The sequence below is a fragment of the Mobula birostris genome, chromosome 5, assembly GCF_030028105.1.
Source record: "Mobula birostris isolate sMobBir1 chromosome 5, sMobBir1.hap1, whole genome shotgun sequence".
NCBI lineage: Eukaryota > Metazoa > Chordata > Chondrichthyes > Myliobatiformes > Myliobatidae > Mobula > Mobula birostris.
The window spans coordinates 55,753,444-55,772,457 of NC_092374.1; the positions used below are offsets into that span (position 1 = coordinate 55,753,444).

Consider the following 19,014-nt stretch of genomic DNA (forward strand, 5'->3'; position numbering starts at 1 on the left):
AAAAGCAACCAAGCAGTCATCGCTGAAGAAATACAAGTCAATATACTGATTCAATATGATAAAAATAATGATGTAATTGTAAATGTTAAAGACATGACTAAAAACATAATGTGGATGAAAACTGACATATAATTTGCTTACTGTACCAGTTGTGATGCTTTCCAAGTAACCAAAGTGTGGGCCACGTAAAATATGAAAAACAAGCTCTTCATCCTTGCTATCAATATCTGATGCTTTCAAATCTCGAACGGAAAGATAGATTCCATACTGGCCATTTTTTAGCACTTTAACATTTGAAGGGCACTGAAGGTAAACTATTTTGGGAGCATATTTGTCTACATGGTCCACCTGTACGAAAGTAAAATTCAGTTTTTAAATGTTTTGTTAGTTAATCTTAACGTAATATTGAAATAATTGTATGACAGCATCAGCTGCTTCTTTTTCTGAGTAGAAATGAACATTGTACAGCTATTAGCAAATATTAATACTTCTGAATTTATCATGTAGCCAAAGATGGTTGTGCCCAAGGCATTGTGTTGAGGACAACCTGATGAGGATGTAAATACCCTTGGAACCTTCTCTTCCTGTTAACTATTGATTTGTTCATCACAGTTATGACTAGATATTGTAGGATTATGGAGTTTTGAGCTAATCTGTTGCTTATGTAGCCGTTCACAGCACATTTTGCTTTTTTCTGTTTGGCCTGGATGTGCCCTTGTGCTGTAGCCTCAGCAAAATGGCATCACAAGTTTAGATATTCCTGCTGCCCTCCTGGTACATTGGAATTGGACTTTGCTTATTGTTGTCCCATGTACTAAGATACTGTAAAAACCTTTGTTTTGTATACCATCCATACCGATAATTCCAAAACAGAACCACATTGAAGTTGTGGAAGGGAAAAGCAATAATAGAATGCAAAGTACAGTGTTATAGACAAAGCGTAACACAGGCAGACAATAAGCTGTAAAGACACGATGAGGTACATTGTGAGGTCAAGAGTCCATCAAGGAGTCTGCTAAAGATTCTTATCAGAGTGGGAGATAGCAGCCATCTCTGATCATGGTGGTATGTGCTTTCAAATGTTTGTATCTTCTGCCTGGTGGAAGGGGGAAGAAGAAAGAGTAACTGGAGTGGGAATGGTCTTTGATAATGTTAGTTGCTTTTCAAAGCCAGCAAGAAGCATAGGCAGATTCCAGGGAGGGAAGGTGTGGGTTTCTATACCGGTCATTCCACTGGGTATGATCTTCTGGCTTGAAGGAAGCAGTAGAAAGGGTTTATGGCAGACCATCAAGTCACAGTTTATGACAAAATAAAACATGGCTGTTGCTGGTGCATCATTGATGTTCATTGTGGTGCTGCCAGATCCGTTCTGAATTTACTCAACATGATGGCCCTGCCACACAATCATCGAACTGCTCCCCTGTATGAAGATGAGATTTTGTCTCTGGTGGAACCAGACAGTGTTCACTCCTATCAGTGCTGCCATGGTGAGAAGCAAATACATTAAGTGAATTCACAAGAACAAAGTCTGGTATATTTTCCCCTTTAGTTGAATTGTTCACCAGTCCAGAGGACCCAGTCTGACAGCTCCATCATTCCTAGCTCAACAGGCAATGTTGCTACGGAGACACTCTTGGAGCTGGATCTTGACATCTCATGTTGAATACAATTGTGCCATTGCTGTTCTCTGTGAATCTTCCAAGTTACTTTTCAACATGGATGAGTACTGCTTTATCCAAATCCATTGACAAGATATAGTTTTATTCTAATCATAATTTAGCACAGTGGTTTAAGACAACTGAATGACTTGCTCAGCCATTTCAATATACCATGAGTAGCTAAAGACATTGCCCTGGATCTGAAATAACATGCATTCTGGGTAGGTTTATGAAAATCGGTGTATTAGAGTCATCTGGTAGTTTCCTGTCGGCAGTACTATTTCTAGTTTTAGTCTGAAATCATTTAATTATCTCCAAATCATTGGTCCAGGTCTTGGACAACTTGTCATGATATCTATGCCGAGGGAAATAGTCATAACCCATAACCCACGACATTAACTCAAATTATCTGGCCATCTTCAAGTTTTAAACCAAACTGGAATAATTTTTCCAATTTCTAAGACCCCAGAAATCATGTGGATAATCAAAAGATTGGTATCAGGAGCAACAAACAATTTGCTGGAAGAACTCAGCAAGCTGAGCAGCATCTAAGGTGCAAAGGTAATTGCCAATGTTTCTAATGCAGCCTTTCAACCCAAAACATCAACAATTCCTTTCACTGTACAGATGCTGCTACTCGACCCATTGAATTTCTCCAGATCAGAATCAGAATCGGGTTTATTATCACCAGCATGTGACATGAAATTTGTTTACTTAGCAGTAGAGTTCATGCAATACATAACCTAGCAGAGAGAAAAAATAATAATAAATAAAATAATAATAATAATAAAACAATTACTTAATAATAATAATAAAACAAGTAAATCAATTACATATATTGAATAGATTTTAAAAAGTGCAAAAACAGAAATACTGTATACTAAAAGAAAAGTGTGGTAGTATCCAAAGATTCAATATCCGTTTAGGAATTGTTTGTTGCTTCAGAAATTATACATTAGGAGGTTTGAACAGAATACTGTAATCTGCAATAATGCAGTGTGAGATTCATATCTCCTTTCCCTGATTATTAAAACTGCATATCAAGCTATATTTCTGATCAGGATTAAGTATATAAATTAGATAATCCTCATCCACTTACCTCAATTGTGAATATAACTGGTTCATTCTGCAATTTCTCATCAATCAGAAAACCATAATTGCTTAGATCAGTGGCAGTAAACATAAACCTGTCAATCTGCGAATCTTCTCCACTATGTTTGTAAACTAGATCCATGTTGTCGACATCCAACTGTGTGAAGTTACGTTGGTGAAGAGCTGCCCCATTGCAATACAGTTGTCCATACTGAGGGAGCTGTGTAATGATGTATGTAAGATTCTGTGGAGGGGTATCAGGGTCAGATAATTGCAATACATCTGGTGAAATGGTCATCATGGAGCCTTCAACCAGTCGAATCCCTTTGTTTTTGGACAGTCTGGGCAACATACGATCAGTATTTTGAATGATGATCTCTAGAGTACCATTTCTGGTGGACAGCCCATTGCTGACAATGAATCTAGCAAAGAGAGTCAGAGCCTTCAGCAAGTTTTCTTGATTTCACCGTCTATAGAAATGAAATAATAAAATAGTACACACCTTTATCACGGATTCTTGTCCTAGTTGACCTATAGCACAAGCTCAGATATAACCTGTGACACATGGCCTAACATTTTTGCTCATACTAGCAAAACTTCCAAAGTTTTGGTCATTACGAATGGATCGTGGTAAAAGAAACAAGCCTTTCATGAATCTCGCTTATAAAGCAAATGGTTAATGGTGTATCACCATTGAAAATGTATTGGTCATCACATTACCAAAAAGCAAAGGGTCCTGACGAAGGGTCTCAGCCTGAAACGTCGACTGCACCTCTTCCAAGAGATGCTGCCTGGCCTGCTGCGTTCACCAGCTACTTTTATGTGTGTTCCTATGCTGGGCTGCTGTTTATTGACTGCAGCTCAACACTCAATGCAATAAAGCCCTCAATTCCAATCAACAAGCTCCTAAACCTGGGCCTCTAAACCTCCTTCTATGACTGGATCCTTGACTTCCTCACTGGGTGACTACAAGCTGTGTGGTTTGGAAATAACATTACCACCTCGCTGACAATTGACATTGGTACACCTCAAAGATGCATGCTTAGCCCACTGCTCTACTCTCATTACACCTATCTGACTGGCATGTCTTTTAAGTCACCTCCAATAAATGGGACAAGAGCAGTGTCTCAGGCAAAACAGGGACAGTGGACAAGGTGGGAGAACACTGAGAAAAGAAAATTCAGCTGGAAAGACTTATGGGAAAGGAAGGAGGAAAGATCAGCTTCCTTATGAGAGCAAAAATCTGAACCAATGGCTCAGTGAAGACCCAGCTTGCCCACTCTGTAGAAGAACAGCAAACCTCAAGCACATCCCCTCGTCTTGCTAAGTAAGCCTCACTAAAGGAAGATACACATGGAGGCACAACCAGGTCCTCAGATGCTTGGAATCCATTGTGGAGAAGCAAAACCTGAACAACTCTAAACCCCAGATGACTGGACAAACCAGTATCCCCTTTTCCCAGCAAGGACAGACAGTGCCAACCTCAGTGACGTGGTTGGTGTCAGGCATACTGAAACCTGTTTGTGACTGAAACATGGCTGTCAACCTTGACAAAGAGCTAATATTTCCCCTGGAGATAGCCAGTACCACCCTCAGACCAGATTTGGTATTGTGGTCCAGCAGTCTGAAGGCTGTAGTAATCTCAGAGCTGACAGTGCCCTGGTGAGATGCTGTCTGTGAGGCATATGAGCGGAAACGTGTAAGGTACGCTGTGCTGGCCACAGATGCTAGGCAGCGTGGTTAGAAGGTGCAGGTATTCCCAGTAGAAGTTGGCTAAAGAGGGTTTGTGGCTACTTCCATGAACAGACTGCTGAAGGGGTTGGGAGTCCGAGGCCAAGGCCAGCAGAAGAACTCTCGGTGGCAGTCACTGGTTATGGACAAAGAGGAGTGATGGCAGCTGGCCTCCAAAATGGCCCTTGGGTGGCCAGATATTAAAGGGGGTGCACCTGGGACACTGGGTTGCACTGTTAATCCCTCTGGAGATGTAGGGCACTTAAATTGACAAAGCATCTAAGAAGGGGGGTGCCCACCTGATGACCCCCGGGAAGCATCTGCCACCCAGCAAGCCCCACCTCAAGATCTTTGTGCTATGACCTGAGTTAGGATCTGCTTATCAAAGGGATTGAAATATCTAGTCCTATTACCTCAAACTTCTGCATTTTGTGTGTATAATTTAACATCCAGTTTTACTTGGGGTTCAACAGTAGATATCACTGTTCCATACATTTTTATAGTGGCTGGGATCTTTATCATGTTTCAGTGTGATAGCCTCTCATTCTAGGATTTGTTTTCTTCAGCTGCTGGTAATAGAAAAAGCCTCTCATCTCAAGAATTAGCATGGTGAATCTCTTCAGGACTACATTTAATGCCAATATATCTGTACTTAGGTAATTAGAAACATAGAAACACAGAAAACCCACAGCACAATACAGGCCCTTTGGCCCACAATGCTGTGCGGAACGTGTACTTACTTTAGAAATTACCTAGGGTTACCAATAGACCGCTATTTTTCTAAGCTCCATGTACCTCTCCAGGAGTCTCTTAAAAGACCCTATCATATCCGCCTCAACCACCTTTGCCAGCGGCCCATTCCAACTCACCATTATCTGCGTAAAAAAATTACCCCTGATATCCCCTCTGTACTTACTTTCAAGCACCTTAAAACTGTGCCCTCTCATGTTAGGCTTTTCAGCCCTGGGAAAAAGCCTCTGACTATCCACATAATCAATGGCTCTCATTATCTTGTACACCTCTATCAGATCACCTCTCATCCTCCGCCGCTCCATGGAGAAAAGTCCAAGTTTACTCTACCTATTCTCATAAGGCATGCTCCCCAATCCAGGCAACATCCTTGTAAATCTTCTCTGCACCCTTTCTATAGTTTCTACATCCTTCCTGTAGTGAAGTGACCAGACTGAGCACAGTACTCCAAGTGGAGTCTGACCAAGGTCCTATATAGCTGTAACATCACCTCTCAGCTCTTAAACTCAATCCCACGATTGATGAAGGCTAATGCACTGTATGCTTTCTTAGCCACAGAGTCAACATGCGCAGCAGCTTTGAGTATCCTATGGACTCAGACCACAAGATCCCCCTGATCCTCCACACTGCCAAGAGTCTTACTATTCTGCCATCATATTTGACCTACCAAAATGAACCACTTCACATTAACTGTGTTGAACTCCATCTGCCACTTCTCAGCCCAGTTTTGCATCCTATCGATTTCCTGCTGTAATTGGACCAAAACTACCCAGTACTCCAGCGGTGGACTCATCCTGTATGACTCTAAAAATACTTGCCCATTTCTAAACTCCAAAGCTCTTGCAATAAAGGGCAATGTGCCATTTGTCTTGCTGATGCTTTGCTGTGCCTGCCTGCTGATCTGTTGCAATCCATGCACATAGATCCCTCTGAGAATTGCACATCTGCAAACTTTCTCCACACAGATAAGTTTGCCTTTAGATTTCTCTTACCAAAGTGCATGACTTTACATTTTGTGTCATCTAATTCTGTGAATCTGTACATTTCCTCTTTGGCCTAGTATTAGCACCACTTCTTCCACTACAATCCTTATGCAACCTATGGAATATTAATTAGCCTTAACTACTTAGTCCTGTAAACCTTGTATACATAGGGATTATGACCTCTGCCGTAGCCAGCCAATGATCTACTCACTCACTGTAATAGAAGGATAATTCCTTCCAGGTCGAAACCTGACTGTGAATATTTATTTGGGAATTACAAATATAATAATTCAGAATCATTTACACATTTTCTTGGTTGATGAACACATCAACACCCACAATTAAGAGAGAGCCAATGCTCCCTTGCTCTCAGAGGGTAACTAACCTACTGCACATTATGTGAAATATAAAATTTGCTACACCGTTAACTGAGAACACTGTAAAATATTTATGCATGTATTCTCACCTCAGTGAGTCTCTAGTGGCCAGCACCTTGCTTCTATGAATGTAACAAACAGCCTGAGCTGCTACATCCATCTGACTAAAGCTGGTTATTACCACTCCAGGGTAGTTGACGTATTCTATATGTCCATAGTCTGGTGGGACTGTAATGATATAAAGCAGCTCTTCAGGTTTGTTTGTACCATCGGAAGCAAGAAGAACGGCTGTAGTCAAAGTACCTCTGTCGCCCTTGACAATAGTGAGTGGTTTTATTAAAACCGTGATTTCACCTGGAAAAACAAAGCAAAATAAATACTTTCTTGTGACAAAGGACATTAATAAAAAACTAAATAGCCTGTTGTGCATGATATTTAATTAGCAACTCTGTTTAAATTAGCACGGAAAGGAGTGAGTTTAATATCCCTTTATAAAATCCATAGTTTAGAGGATGAAATTGTTTTCAATGGTATTTTAATAAATGCAATTTTTTGTATCAGATTCTTCCTCATATTATTGGAACAGTTATTAAGTCATTTGCTCCATCATTCATTCAAACACCATTGAAAGTAATTTCAGCTGCTTAACAAATCCATTAAATTGTATGATAAATTGTGATATGTTATAAATGTTTTATTAGAGATGGTGAGAATGTACAAATGGATTTATTTGTCATATGTGGCAGGAAAGGAAGACTGTTATACAGGGGTGCAGTGGTAGCCAGAGCGCTCTGAAATGCGTTCAGCACCTCTTTAAGAAAAGAGCCGAAATAAACAAGCTATTTAATTAGGCGCTGCCCAGGGTGATTTGAGTCTCTCAGAAACTGCAGATCTCCTGGGATTTTACACACAACATACTCCGGAGTTTACAAAGAATGGTGCCAAACACGACAAAAAAAAATCCAGCTAGTGGATTTAACATGATGTTTTTGCTCACGGAACAACCACTCACTGGATTTTTTTTTGTTGTTGGCACCATTCTTTGTAAACTCCAGAGTATGTTGTGCGTAAAAATCCCAGGAGACCAGCAGTTTCCGAGAGACTCAAATCATCCTGGGCAGCACCTAATTAAATAGCTTGTTTATTTCGGCTTTTTTTCTTCAAGAGGTGCCGAACACATTTCAGACTGCTCCGGCTACCACTGCACCTCTGCTGTTATATCATGAAGCAACAGCCCAAAATTCTGGATGCTTGCAGAGCGGTATTTTTCCCCAGTACCAAGCAGAGGACAGATGTTATTTTTCTAAAGCAGAACTCACCTCTGCTCATTCCAAGATTAAATCATACTATAACAGTTATTTAACCAGGTGAGATTCATCCTTTCAGTTTGATATTCTGAACAGGTTGGGTATGGATCTTCGGCACCTATGGATCTTATAGCAATGTATCTGAGCATATAATTATGTGTCATTATTCCAATGAGTGCCTTTCATTGGCCACTCCACGAATAAACATGTTCCTCATGGGTAGATGATATGAAGGAGGTCTCCTGGGGTAGATACCAGCCCACATCTGAGAATCTAACCCAGGTAGGTATCTCTACCCTTGCCTATAATATCAATCCCCATATTCCTCGAAATGAATGTTAAGTCTGCTCTCATAACCCAGGACTTGGTCTTCTCCTCTTGTCTCTGGGATTGATCTCCAGGCATCCCCCAATTTCCTGGCATTAATGAATTGCATAGAGGCAAGTCTGCAACTGAAACAGTTAGAGGCATGTCATTCATTGGCACTTTCCTGTACATGTTGAAGAGTAAGAGGATAAGACGTGAGAGAATAGGACCAATCAAGTGTGACAGTGGAAAAGTGTGTATGGAACTGGCGGAGATAGCTGAGGTACATAATGAATACTTTACTTCCGTTTTCACTACGGTAAAGGACCTTGACGATTGTAGGAATGACTTACAGTGAATTGAAAAGCTTGATCATATAGATATTAAGAAAGAGGATGTGCTGGAGCTTTTGGAACGCATCAAGTTGGATAAGTCTCTGAGACTGGACGAGATGTACCCCAGGATACTATGGGAGGCGAGGGTGGAGATTGCTGAGCCTCTGGAAATGATCTTTGCATCATCAATGGGGACGGGAGAGGTTCCGGAGGATTGGAGGGTTGCGGATGTTGTGCCCTTATTCAACAAAGAGAGTAGAGATAGCCCAGGAAATTATAGACCAGTGAGTAAGTTGGTAAGTTGATGGAGAAGATCCCGAGAGGCAGAATTTATGAACATTTGGTGAGGTATAATATGATTAGGAATAGTTGGCATGGCTTTGTCAAAGGCAGGTCGTGCCATATGCAGCCTGATTGAAATTTTTGAGGATGTGACTAAACACATTGATGAAGGTAGAACAGTAGATGTAGAGTATATGGATTTCAGCAAGGCATTTGATAAAGTACCCCATGCAAGGCTTATTGAGAAAGTAAGGAGGCATGGGATCCAAAGGGATCTTGCTTTGTGCATCCAGAATTGGCTTGCACACAGAAGGCAAAGAGTGGTTGTAAATGGGTCATATTCTGCATGGAGGTCAGTGACCAGTTGCGTGCCTCTTGGATCTGTTCTGGGACCCCTTCTCTTTGTGATTTTTATACATGACCTGGATGAAGAAGTAGAGGAATTAGTAAATTTGCTGATGACAAAGGTTGGGGGTGTTTTTGATAGTGTGGAGGGCTGTCAGAGGTTACAGCGGGACATCGATAGGATGCAAATCTGGGCTGCAAAGTGGCAGATGGAGTTCAATCCAGATAATTGTGAGGTGGTTCATTTTGGTAGGTCAAGTATGATGGCAGAATATAGTATTGTGGTAAGACTCTTGGCAGTGTGTAGGATCAGAGGGATCTTGGGGTCTGAGTCCATAGGACACTCAAAGCCGCTGCACAGTTTGACCGTGTGGTTAAGAAGGCATATGATGCATTGGCCTTCATCAACTGTGGGATTGAGCTCAAGAGCCGAAAGGTAATGTTACAGCTATTTAGGACCCTGGTCAGACCCCACCAGGAGTACTGTGCTCAGTTCTGGTCACCTCACTACAGGAAGGATATAGAAAGCGTGCAGAGGAGATTTACAAGGATGTTTAAAAACCCAAATATCAGGAATTCTGCAGATGCTGGAAATTCAAGCAACACACACAAAAGTTGCTGGTGAATGCAGTAGGCCAGGCAGCATCTCTAGGAAGAGGTGCAGTTGACGTTTCAGGCCGAGACCCTTCCTAGAGATGCTGCCTGGCCTGCTGCGTTCACCAGCAACTTTTGTGTGTGTTGTTTACAAGGATGTTGCCTGGATTGGGGAGCATGCCTTACAAGAATAGGTTGAGTGAACTTGGCCTTTTCTCCTTGAAGCAACGGAGGATGAGAGGTGACCTGATAGATGTGTATAAGATGATGAGAGGCATTGATCATGTGGATAGTCAGAGGCTTTTTCCCAGGGCTGAAATGGCTATCACGAGTGGGCACAGTTTTACGGTGCTTGGAAGTAGATACAGAGGAAATGTCAGGGGTAAGTTTTTTATGTAGAGAGTGGTGAGTGCATGGAATGGACTGCCAGTTTTTGAAGAAGATGGATGTGTCATTCAGGAAAGGAATAGGAAGGAGAAAGGATTCTGGGTTCAGACAGGGAAGGATTGTAGCTAAGTTAGCAAATGGGTGCAGTTCAGCTGTTGCACCAGGTTAAGGTGTACAGTTCAGGGATAGAAATAGAACTGGATCTTTGCAGGAGGGAACAGAAGGTCTGGGAGAAGCAGAAGGATATAACAGGCCAGATGGTCCTATGCTGTAAATTGTTGGAATTAATCTTGCCATTTTCTTTATTCCTGGAACCTATGCACAGTTAATTATCTTGGTTAAGTGCTGTTCATGTCGCAATGGGATTTATCTGGGTGAAAAGAAGTAGAAAAAAATATTTTACTCATCAGGATTGATGAATACTTAAAGCAAATTAAACACAATCAATGCATTTACTTACTCATGAGAAAACATCACATATTGAGCGAATGCAGGCTATTAGAAAACTCTAACATGATTGAAAGTAGAAAGACATTAAGGTTACATAGTTTAGGATTAGCTAGAGATGTTGAAATGATGCCTTATTTCTAATTGTAAATGGCAATAACTGCAGTCAACTCAATAGTTTCACAGTACACTAGCATACCTATAGAATAATAAGATACTTAGAACAATTGCAATAACATGTATTAATTTTTAAATAATCTCAGCTTTTCTTTTGGAAGTGCACCTTATCTCTAGGGTTAGTTTTACTATTGTACCCTTTTCGATGTTCCGGATAACGATGTGGAAACTGTGGTCTCGTGACTTGTTATCTCCATCTGAGAGATAGAAGTGAAAAGCGTCTTCACGCTTTGTCCTGATCACTCCTGTGTGCACGTATCTCAGTTGGTTCATGTCAATATCATCCTGACTGAAGTTCCTGCCAGAGTACAGGGGTTGCCACTGCATACTTTCCTGATGGAAGAACAGTTTGTAAGTGCAGTGGAAAAATAAACCTTCTAGATTGGAAAAAAAAAGCAGGACATTGAAAACTAGAGATAATCAGTATTTTAAAACTGTCTGTTACTGTGAAAACTGTCTCCCAACCTTAACATTTTGCTATTCTGTGGAAGTACATATGGTGAAAATCCAGGCAATGTTCAAACTTAGTCTGATGTGTGGTAATTAAACACATCACACAGGTATTTGACAATGATCACCTTCAACTGGAGACAGCCTAACCTTTCCCCCTAACACTCAATTGAAGTCCATTGTCAAGACATCTTCCATCCATATATCTGGGGTTATCATTAACCAGAAACCCAACTGGACCAGAGACATGAACACTTTGGGTGCAGCTGCCTCACAAATCTTGTGACCCAGTTTCGAACCTGACCTTGGGTGCAGTCTGTGTGGATTTATACATTTTCCCCGTGACTGCATGGGCTTTCCCTGGGTGGTCCTATTTCTCCACATATCCAAAAATCATGCAAATTGGGAGGTTAAGTGTTAACTGTAAAACTTTCAGGTGTGTACATGAGTGGTAGAAACTGAGAGCAGTTAATGAGAATGTGTGGAGAAAGAATTATTGAAAAAATGGTGGAGGAATGGGGTTACTCATTGAACCAGCATGGGCTGGATTGGCCAAAACAGCATCCTTTTAATATGTAAAGAACTCAGGAGCAGGTTGGATACTGGCTATGCTGTAACGACTGACCCAACAACTTTTCTTCTACCATTCACAATGCAAAAATCAGGTGTATGGCAGAATACTCTCCTTTGTCCTTAATGATTACAATTTCAACTACAGACCATCCCAGTGTTAAGAGCACCCAATTTATGGATGCCACTATATATGAGTAAGTTCCATAATATTATTAAGTACAGGAATCTGAAATACATGCATATGTTAATTCCTGCAGACAGCAGAGCCAGATCTTTTTCTCTTTCAGTGATTGATAAGAAAGAACTATCTTACAGTATGTGCCTTTAATGCTGGAAGTATAATTATCCTCCCAACCTGGTCCACAGATCCCTCGATTAATGGTAAGGATCCATGGCATAAAAAGATTGGGAACCCCTGCCATAGAGTGATTTTTGTGTATTTTCTGACCCGCAGAGACATCAATTTAAAACAGAAACCCGTTAGTTACCTGGAGATGGCCTGTACCAAAAATTCTCAGCAATATCTGGGACAAAGCAACCTGCTTGATTAGGATCTCATCTTTCCTCTGGACATCCACTCTTTCCACCAGCTAAGCACAGTGGATACAGAATAAGACATTTACAAAGTACTCTATATTTACTCTGACACCATTTCCTAGTCTGAAGAGCTCTAATGCCAAGGAGGGGCAAAGGCAGTAAATTCAAGAGAACATCACCACCTGCAGGTTCCACTCCAAAGTGCACAACATGCTGATCCAGAAGTATATTGTTATTCCTTGATCCTCATTAATTCAAAGTGATGGAACTCCCAACCCAACAACATCTTGTGACTATGGGAAAGGAAGTGTGGATGTTTAGATTGGCGCTAATCACCACGTGAATGGTGCTGGTGTTACGGAGTGTTGCCTGGATGAGAATGATGTCAACAAGTAGTGGATATTCCACCATACTGCAAAGTTGTATCTTCAGACTATGGAGATCTGCAAGGTAGGTCTCTCATTAAAGGACACCCAATTTGTGATGTGCTGCAGTAACTGCAGTGCATATATGGCTGCACTAGTTTCTGCTCAAAGAAAATAACATACCATTCTGTTAGATAAGGTCTCAGTTTCCAATGTTGAACTAATTTATGACACCTGGTATACAAGTTGCACAGTGGATTGTCTGACATTAGTTATATTTGCACAGTCTGCTGATGTCACACAGACAGAGTTCATACTCACTATTAAACACACATCTATACTCATACATTTATTCCCTCCACTTGCTTCTCAATTTCCTCCAGATTCTTTGATTCACCTACACACTGCGCTTCAACAGCATTTATTCAGATATTAAGGGAGACTACAGTACCTGGGCAAACGCACCGCTTTAGAGGAAACTCCATTCACACAGCACCACACATCGTGCCTCGAATTCAGTGTTGGGGTGATGGTGGAAGTAGACAGTATGGTGGCATTTAAGAGACATTTGGGTTAAGCTTGGGTCTGGGCTATAGGTGCCCCACCAGAGAGTATGTCAGTGGGATTAGTGAGAAGGCCAAGGGCAGGTAACAAATTGGATCAAGCAAAATCCAGCCCATAGTTCCTCATGGTGCAGTTTGTTGCTCACTTATAATTAAAGCTGTCTAATGACTTAAAAAGGATAATTGCAAACACATTATAGTTTTAATCACTGCTTATAGATATTTTTGAATGTTTGCACACATTTCTGGTCATTCTATTACACGAATGATGTGGAGGCTAAGCACAGTGTGTTGAAAATGTTCATCAGGATCTTGCCTGGATTAAAAGGTATAAACCATAAAGCAAAGGTTGGACTACCTTGAAATGTTTCCACTGTAATGTCAGAGGTTGAGGGGAGATCTGATACACATACATAGATCTATGAGAGACCTATGTAGGTAAGAGTATTTTCTCCAGGGTGGAAATGTCAAATACTGGAGGACATGTCTTTAAGGTGAGAGGTGGAAATTTTAAGGGAGATGTGCAGGGTAAGTTTTTTTTTCATAGGGAGTAGTAAGTGCCTGGAATGCAGTGTCAGGGGTGGTTGTGGAAGAAGCATTTGGACAAGCATATCGACATGAAGTGAATGGAGAGATATGGGGCATGAGTGGGTAGATACTTATAGTTTAATTTGGCATCATGGTTGACACAAACATTGTGGGCTGAAGGGTCTGCTTATGTGCTCTATGTTCTGTGATTCAAAGCAAAATATTTTGTCTTGATATTTACTAATGAAATTCTCATCCTTCATTTCTCCTTGTGGCTAACCTGATCTCTGTAATGTCTCCCAGTCTTTGGCGCCCAGGTGTTGTCCAATTCCACCCTCTTATGCATTCCCAGATTCCCTTATCCCACTGCTATGGTCCATTATCAATTATTCTACACACAGGAGAATGTCTGTTTTTGAATTGAGTAGTGGAAGCGGGGGAGGAGGGAGGAGCAAGGTGACAGGTAAATGGTTCACGTTGGGGTTTGCAAGCTCCTTGCCTTCTGTCCACCCGTGATTGATATTGGTGACTGAGCTTCACTGAGCTGGACTAGAATCAGAGTTAGTGAATGTGAATATTGGGCTGAAATCCCAACAGAGATGCAGTCTGGAACTGGTTGCACCCATTCATGGTTCCGGGGTCATTGCCCCAAACCAGACTTTCTCCTGGAAAAAATAATTGGAGCAGACAGCAAATCAATCTCAGTCCTGGTTTTTATTCAAAGAGATAAGTCCAGAGGTATAGCAAAGAGAGAAACAACTCTTCCCACCCTACATCTTCCTCTCTCACTCAAGCTCTCTCCTATCCCTTCTCTTCCAACCTCCCCACACAAGCAAGTTGCAACCACCTCTTGGATACGGACCAACTGAGGAGGAAGGGTTGGGAGTGGGTGGATGGACCTAAGGCAAAAGTAGGGGTTTGTTACCGGGGTTTCTGAATTAAGTACAGCAATTAGCCTCAATACAAACATTCAGACCTGAAATCAGTATAACTTCAACTTTCACAAAGCCTAAAGTTAGTCACTAACCTTGAGCTGGAGCATTCCAAGTTCAGGAACCCTTTCTATTACATAATAAAGATTCTGCCTTGGAGTATCTTTGTCTTCAGCTTCCAGTGCTATGCTGGAGATGATTCTATAATCCCCCATTTCTACCTCTAGTCCATTGTTTCTGAAAGAGATGAGCGAAATGCAAGTGAGTGGTAAACCTCAGCAAGGTTTGCCAGCGCGATGTTATCACTGAGCTGTTCATCCCATCACTACCTACAAGTTTGTACTTCAGAGTTACTTCAGGTGCTTTTGCTAATCTCTCAAGAGTTGTGTCTGAAGATATGTAATGTATTCTGTTTCAAAGACTTGTATGTACGCAGCACCTTCAGCATCCTACAGTGAGAAAGAAATGCTTCACAGTGCAACTGCTGTCAACTGCAAGTCCCATGAGGTCACCAGTAAAATATACTGATCTGATGGCATACATGTAATCCACCAGCCTCCCACGAGACCTTGATCCTGAAACTATTCTCTGTACCCATTCATGACCCCAACTGCTCCATCCTTCCGCAGCTGATGGCAAAACCTGGGAAACACACGAAATTAAAGATGCTGGAACCTGCCATCAGAGCTTGAGCTGAAATGTAGATGGTTCCTTTCCTCGCAGAGATGCTGCTTGACTGACTGAGTTCCTTCAGCAGACAGCACTAAGAGTGAGCTACTGATATGCCAACCTGAATTCTTGACCATTGATTCCAAAGGTGAGTTCGAATCCCAGCATGCTGAATAAACTCATGTAATTCAGTAAAGCTGGAATTTGTAAAAACGTTAGTCTGAATAATGGAAAGCATGAAAGCACTGTGCTGTATTAACGCACCTAGAATACTAATCTCTGTCATCCTTAACCATCGGTCTATGTGTGACTGCAGACACATCAATATACAGCTTCCAGCATTCAGGGATTGGTAGGTTGGATATTACCAATGATAACCACACTGAGTAAATACAAACAATCCGATGTAATATTCTACAGTGATGGGCCCATGCATAGAGCATGTGTTGAATAATTAAGCACTGCCAGTTATCATGCTACAAAAGAATCCCTTTGAAACATCATCTGACAGGCCAGATTCATCTGGCATTCTGTCTGGTCACAGAACTGTGGTTGTCTGCCAAAGCCCAGGGCAAGTTACCTGCTCAAAAATGGCCGCTCATCATTCACTGGAAGAACCTGGACTGAAATGGCTTTGTGGACCTTGTGTTTGCCATCAGACAGCTGAATGCTAAACCTATCAGCAGTGCTTTCAGAGCCATCATGCACATATATCAACTTCAACCCTGCAATTGGAGTAGAGAACATAAAAAAGCAGATTAGTATCTTCCTTCAAAGATATGTTTGCAATTGCAGATTCCCATATTTTGACCACATTTGTCTTTTTTCTCGACAATCATACAGAAAGACTGGTAATGTTCAGCATGTCAGACAACGTCTATGGAGAGAGAAACAGGGTGGCGATTTTTCAACAGAAGTGTGTGAGGCAGTAACTTAGAAACAGACACTTAGGAAAAATGTTTTGTTAATCTTTTGACTCTCAGATGTATAATTACTGTATGTTTAAATATCAAGGGAATCAAGGATTTTAGAGGTAAGTGATTAAGATCAGACACAATCTGGTTTCTTGGTAGAGAGGGCAAAAAGGGGATCGATTCTTGCGTTCATTCATTCCTTACTTCCTTTTATTTGGCATGCTGAGTTGCTTGTTTCTGCCTTTTGCAGTTTGCATTGAAGAGGATGCAAGGTTCAGCAGCAAGAACAGAAGGGAATTCGGATTTCTCTATCCTGGTCATTCTTTAGTAGTGGTACATGCTAAGAGATCAGGTCTATTGACGACTTCCCCATCTATGATTATAGATGCTGCCTGACCTGCTGAGTTTCTTCCAGCAAGATGAGTGTGTTATTTCCCAAAATAAGTGTCCTTTTCACCCCCAGATCTCCTTGTGAATCAGGTAAACAGGAATACCACTGTGGCCCCTGATCAAGCCACCACGATCATTTCTTACCCTTTCCTCCAACTGTCCCATATGTTCTCTGACTGCCAGCTGGAGCCACTTGTACCATGCTGCGGTTGAACTAGAACAATACAGCCCAGGAACAGGCCTTTTTCAGCCCAAGATGTCTGTGCCAAACATGATGTCAAATTAAACTAAGTCCCTTCTAGCTGTACATGGTCCATATCCCCCCATTCTCTGCAGTTTGTTCTGACCTAACAGCCTCTTAAAGACTTGTATCACATCTGCTTCCACCAGTATCCCTGGCAACCCGTTCCAGGCAAATGCTCCTATAAAAAAATCTTGGCCTGTGTATCTCCTTTCACCTAACATGCATATCTTCCAGTACTTGACATTGCTACACTGAGATAAAAGTTTTGGCTTTCTATCCTATCGAAGCCTCACAAAAAATATAAATTTTGTATCAGGTTTCTTCTCAGACCATGACAGTCTGGAGAAGACAACTCAAGTTTGTTCAGCCTCTCCTTACCCATCAATCTAGTCGGCATCCTGATTGGTAGTCCAGAAGTCGAAGCCCGATGGCCAGAGCCTGAGACCACAAATCTCTACAAGTCCACTGGGGAAGTTGGGCCCTGTGATTGTGTGAAGGCTGGAGGCTGAAGAAGATGGACTATCCTGGGGTAAGAGAACTGTGTATATGCATGGGTGAGTAGGTGGGTGGGAAGGAGGGAGGAGTGGAGGTTGTTTTACCGCTGTTGCTTGTTGTGTTCTGTGTTGTTCTGCTGAGCATTGTGGGGGTACTATGTTGGTGCCAGAATGTGTGGTGACACTTGTGGGCCACTCCCAGCACATTCTTGGGTGTGTTAGTGGTTAACGCAGATCACACGCTTCACTGTATATTTTGATATACATATGATAAACAAACCTGAATCTGCAACCTCCTGAGCACCCTTTTCAAATCTTCCACATCCTTCATATAATAGGGCAACTGGAATTGCATACAATACTCCAGTTCCCCATTGAAATCATTCCCTTTTCTATATTACTGGGATCCTGGGCCCCAGCATATAACGGGCTATCCCTAGCTTTCCTCCCCTTTGGAGTTCATTTGGCAGCCTACTAGATGGGAGGCGAGTTTGCCATTAAAACCAGCAGGACTTCTGCAGCTGCAGCATTGTTCAGACACCTGCTCCCAGCTCTTTGTCAACACTGGTTCGTAAATATATTACTGCTATTTATCCTTCATTACAGCAGATCTAAATACCATGCATCAGCTGATCCATCGTAAAGTCATGCACAGGGAGTTCATAACCAGTGAGGGTTGGCTGTTGGTAAAGCACAACGTCATTCCCGTGCACCATGCTTCTGATCATTCCATGCTGGGGTTGCTGGCTTACGGTGAACGTTAGACTGTCGGCTGGCACATCAAGATCTACCACGTTTATTATTGATGGATCTAATTCACACATTTGGCCTTCGGACACCTGGATAAAGCAACAAAGTGGCTTTATAATATCGCACCTTAGCTCAATTTATCCTCTTTACAACATATCACATACAGGGCAATAAATACTGGTCTTAACAGCAATGTCCAGGTGCTGAATAAATTAATACAAGGAACTAAAATAGTTAATAACACTTCCTACAATTTATTTTACTCTGACATGATTTACACAAAGGATTAATAATAACTTGTGAATAACTTACAATTCAGAGTAAATTATAATTTACAATAATTACAATAAATTACAATTTCTGAAACAGAAACATTGAGCGAAGTATTGCAAAAGTGAGGTACTATGTTGGATCTATCTAAATGGTCAGAATCTTGACAATTGCAACCATACACTGGGAATTGAAGCCTAAGTTAATATTTTGGAGAACATATTATTTTAGGTAAATAATGTACTGAAAATATGGAAAATTCTGCACATTCAGGAAAATAAAATAAGCAGAACAAGTAATGAAAGGATCAAATTAAACTCTAGTGGGAGTTTGGAATTACAACAGACATCATTTTCAGTGTTACCCTCATATGGAGAAGCAAACTTAAAAGCAAAGGGAATAATAACCATCATACCCAGGCATAACAATAGGCTGACTAGATCTCACTCAGAATGCTATGCTCTAGTCATCCATGATAAAAGATAGTTCTCCAGTTCACTTCCATTCTGACCTCTTCTTTCTCAATCCCTTACACTTTTAATAAACCTCAACGTCAATCTGACG

General features: G+C 41.4%; 1 protein-coding gene across 6 annotated transcripts in view; it reads right to left on the minus strand.

Annotated features, from left to right (window-relative positions):
- frem1a (Fras1 related extracellular matrix 1a) overlaps positions 1-19,014 on the minus strand; it is a 179,769-nt gene that overhangs the window by 34,782 nt on the left and 125,973 nt on the right. For 2 of the 6 annotated variants that reach the window (XM_072258035.1, XM_072258036.1), the window contains 7 exons: positions 18,050-18,269; positions 15,969-16,113; positions 14,815-14,956; positions 10,909-11,104; positions 6,681-6,945; positions 2,758-3,172; positions 147-348 (listed from right to left, as the gene is read on the minus strand). In XM_072258035.1, the coding sequence (XP_072114136.1) occupies positions 147-348; positions 2,758-3,172; positions 6,681-6,945; positions 10,909-11,104; positions 14,815-14,956; positions 15,969-16,113; positions 18,050-18,269 (1,585 nt within the window). Of the gene's footprint in view, positions 1-141; positions 349-2,757; positions 3,221-6,680; positions 6,946-10,455; positions 10,518-10,908; positions 11,105-14,814; positions 14,957-15,968; positions 16,114-18,049; positions 18,270-19,014 lie in introns of those variants that run through there. The other 4 variants (XM_072258037.1, XM_072258038.1, XM_072258039.1 and 1 more) reach the window with 4 other exon arrangements.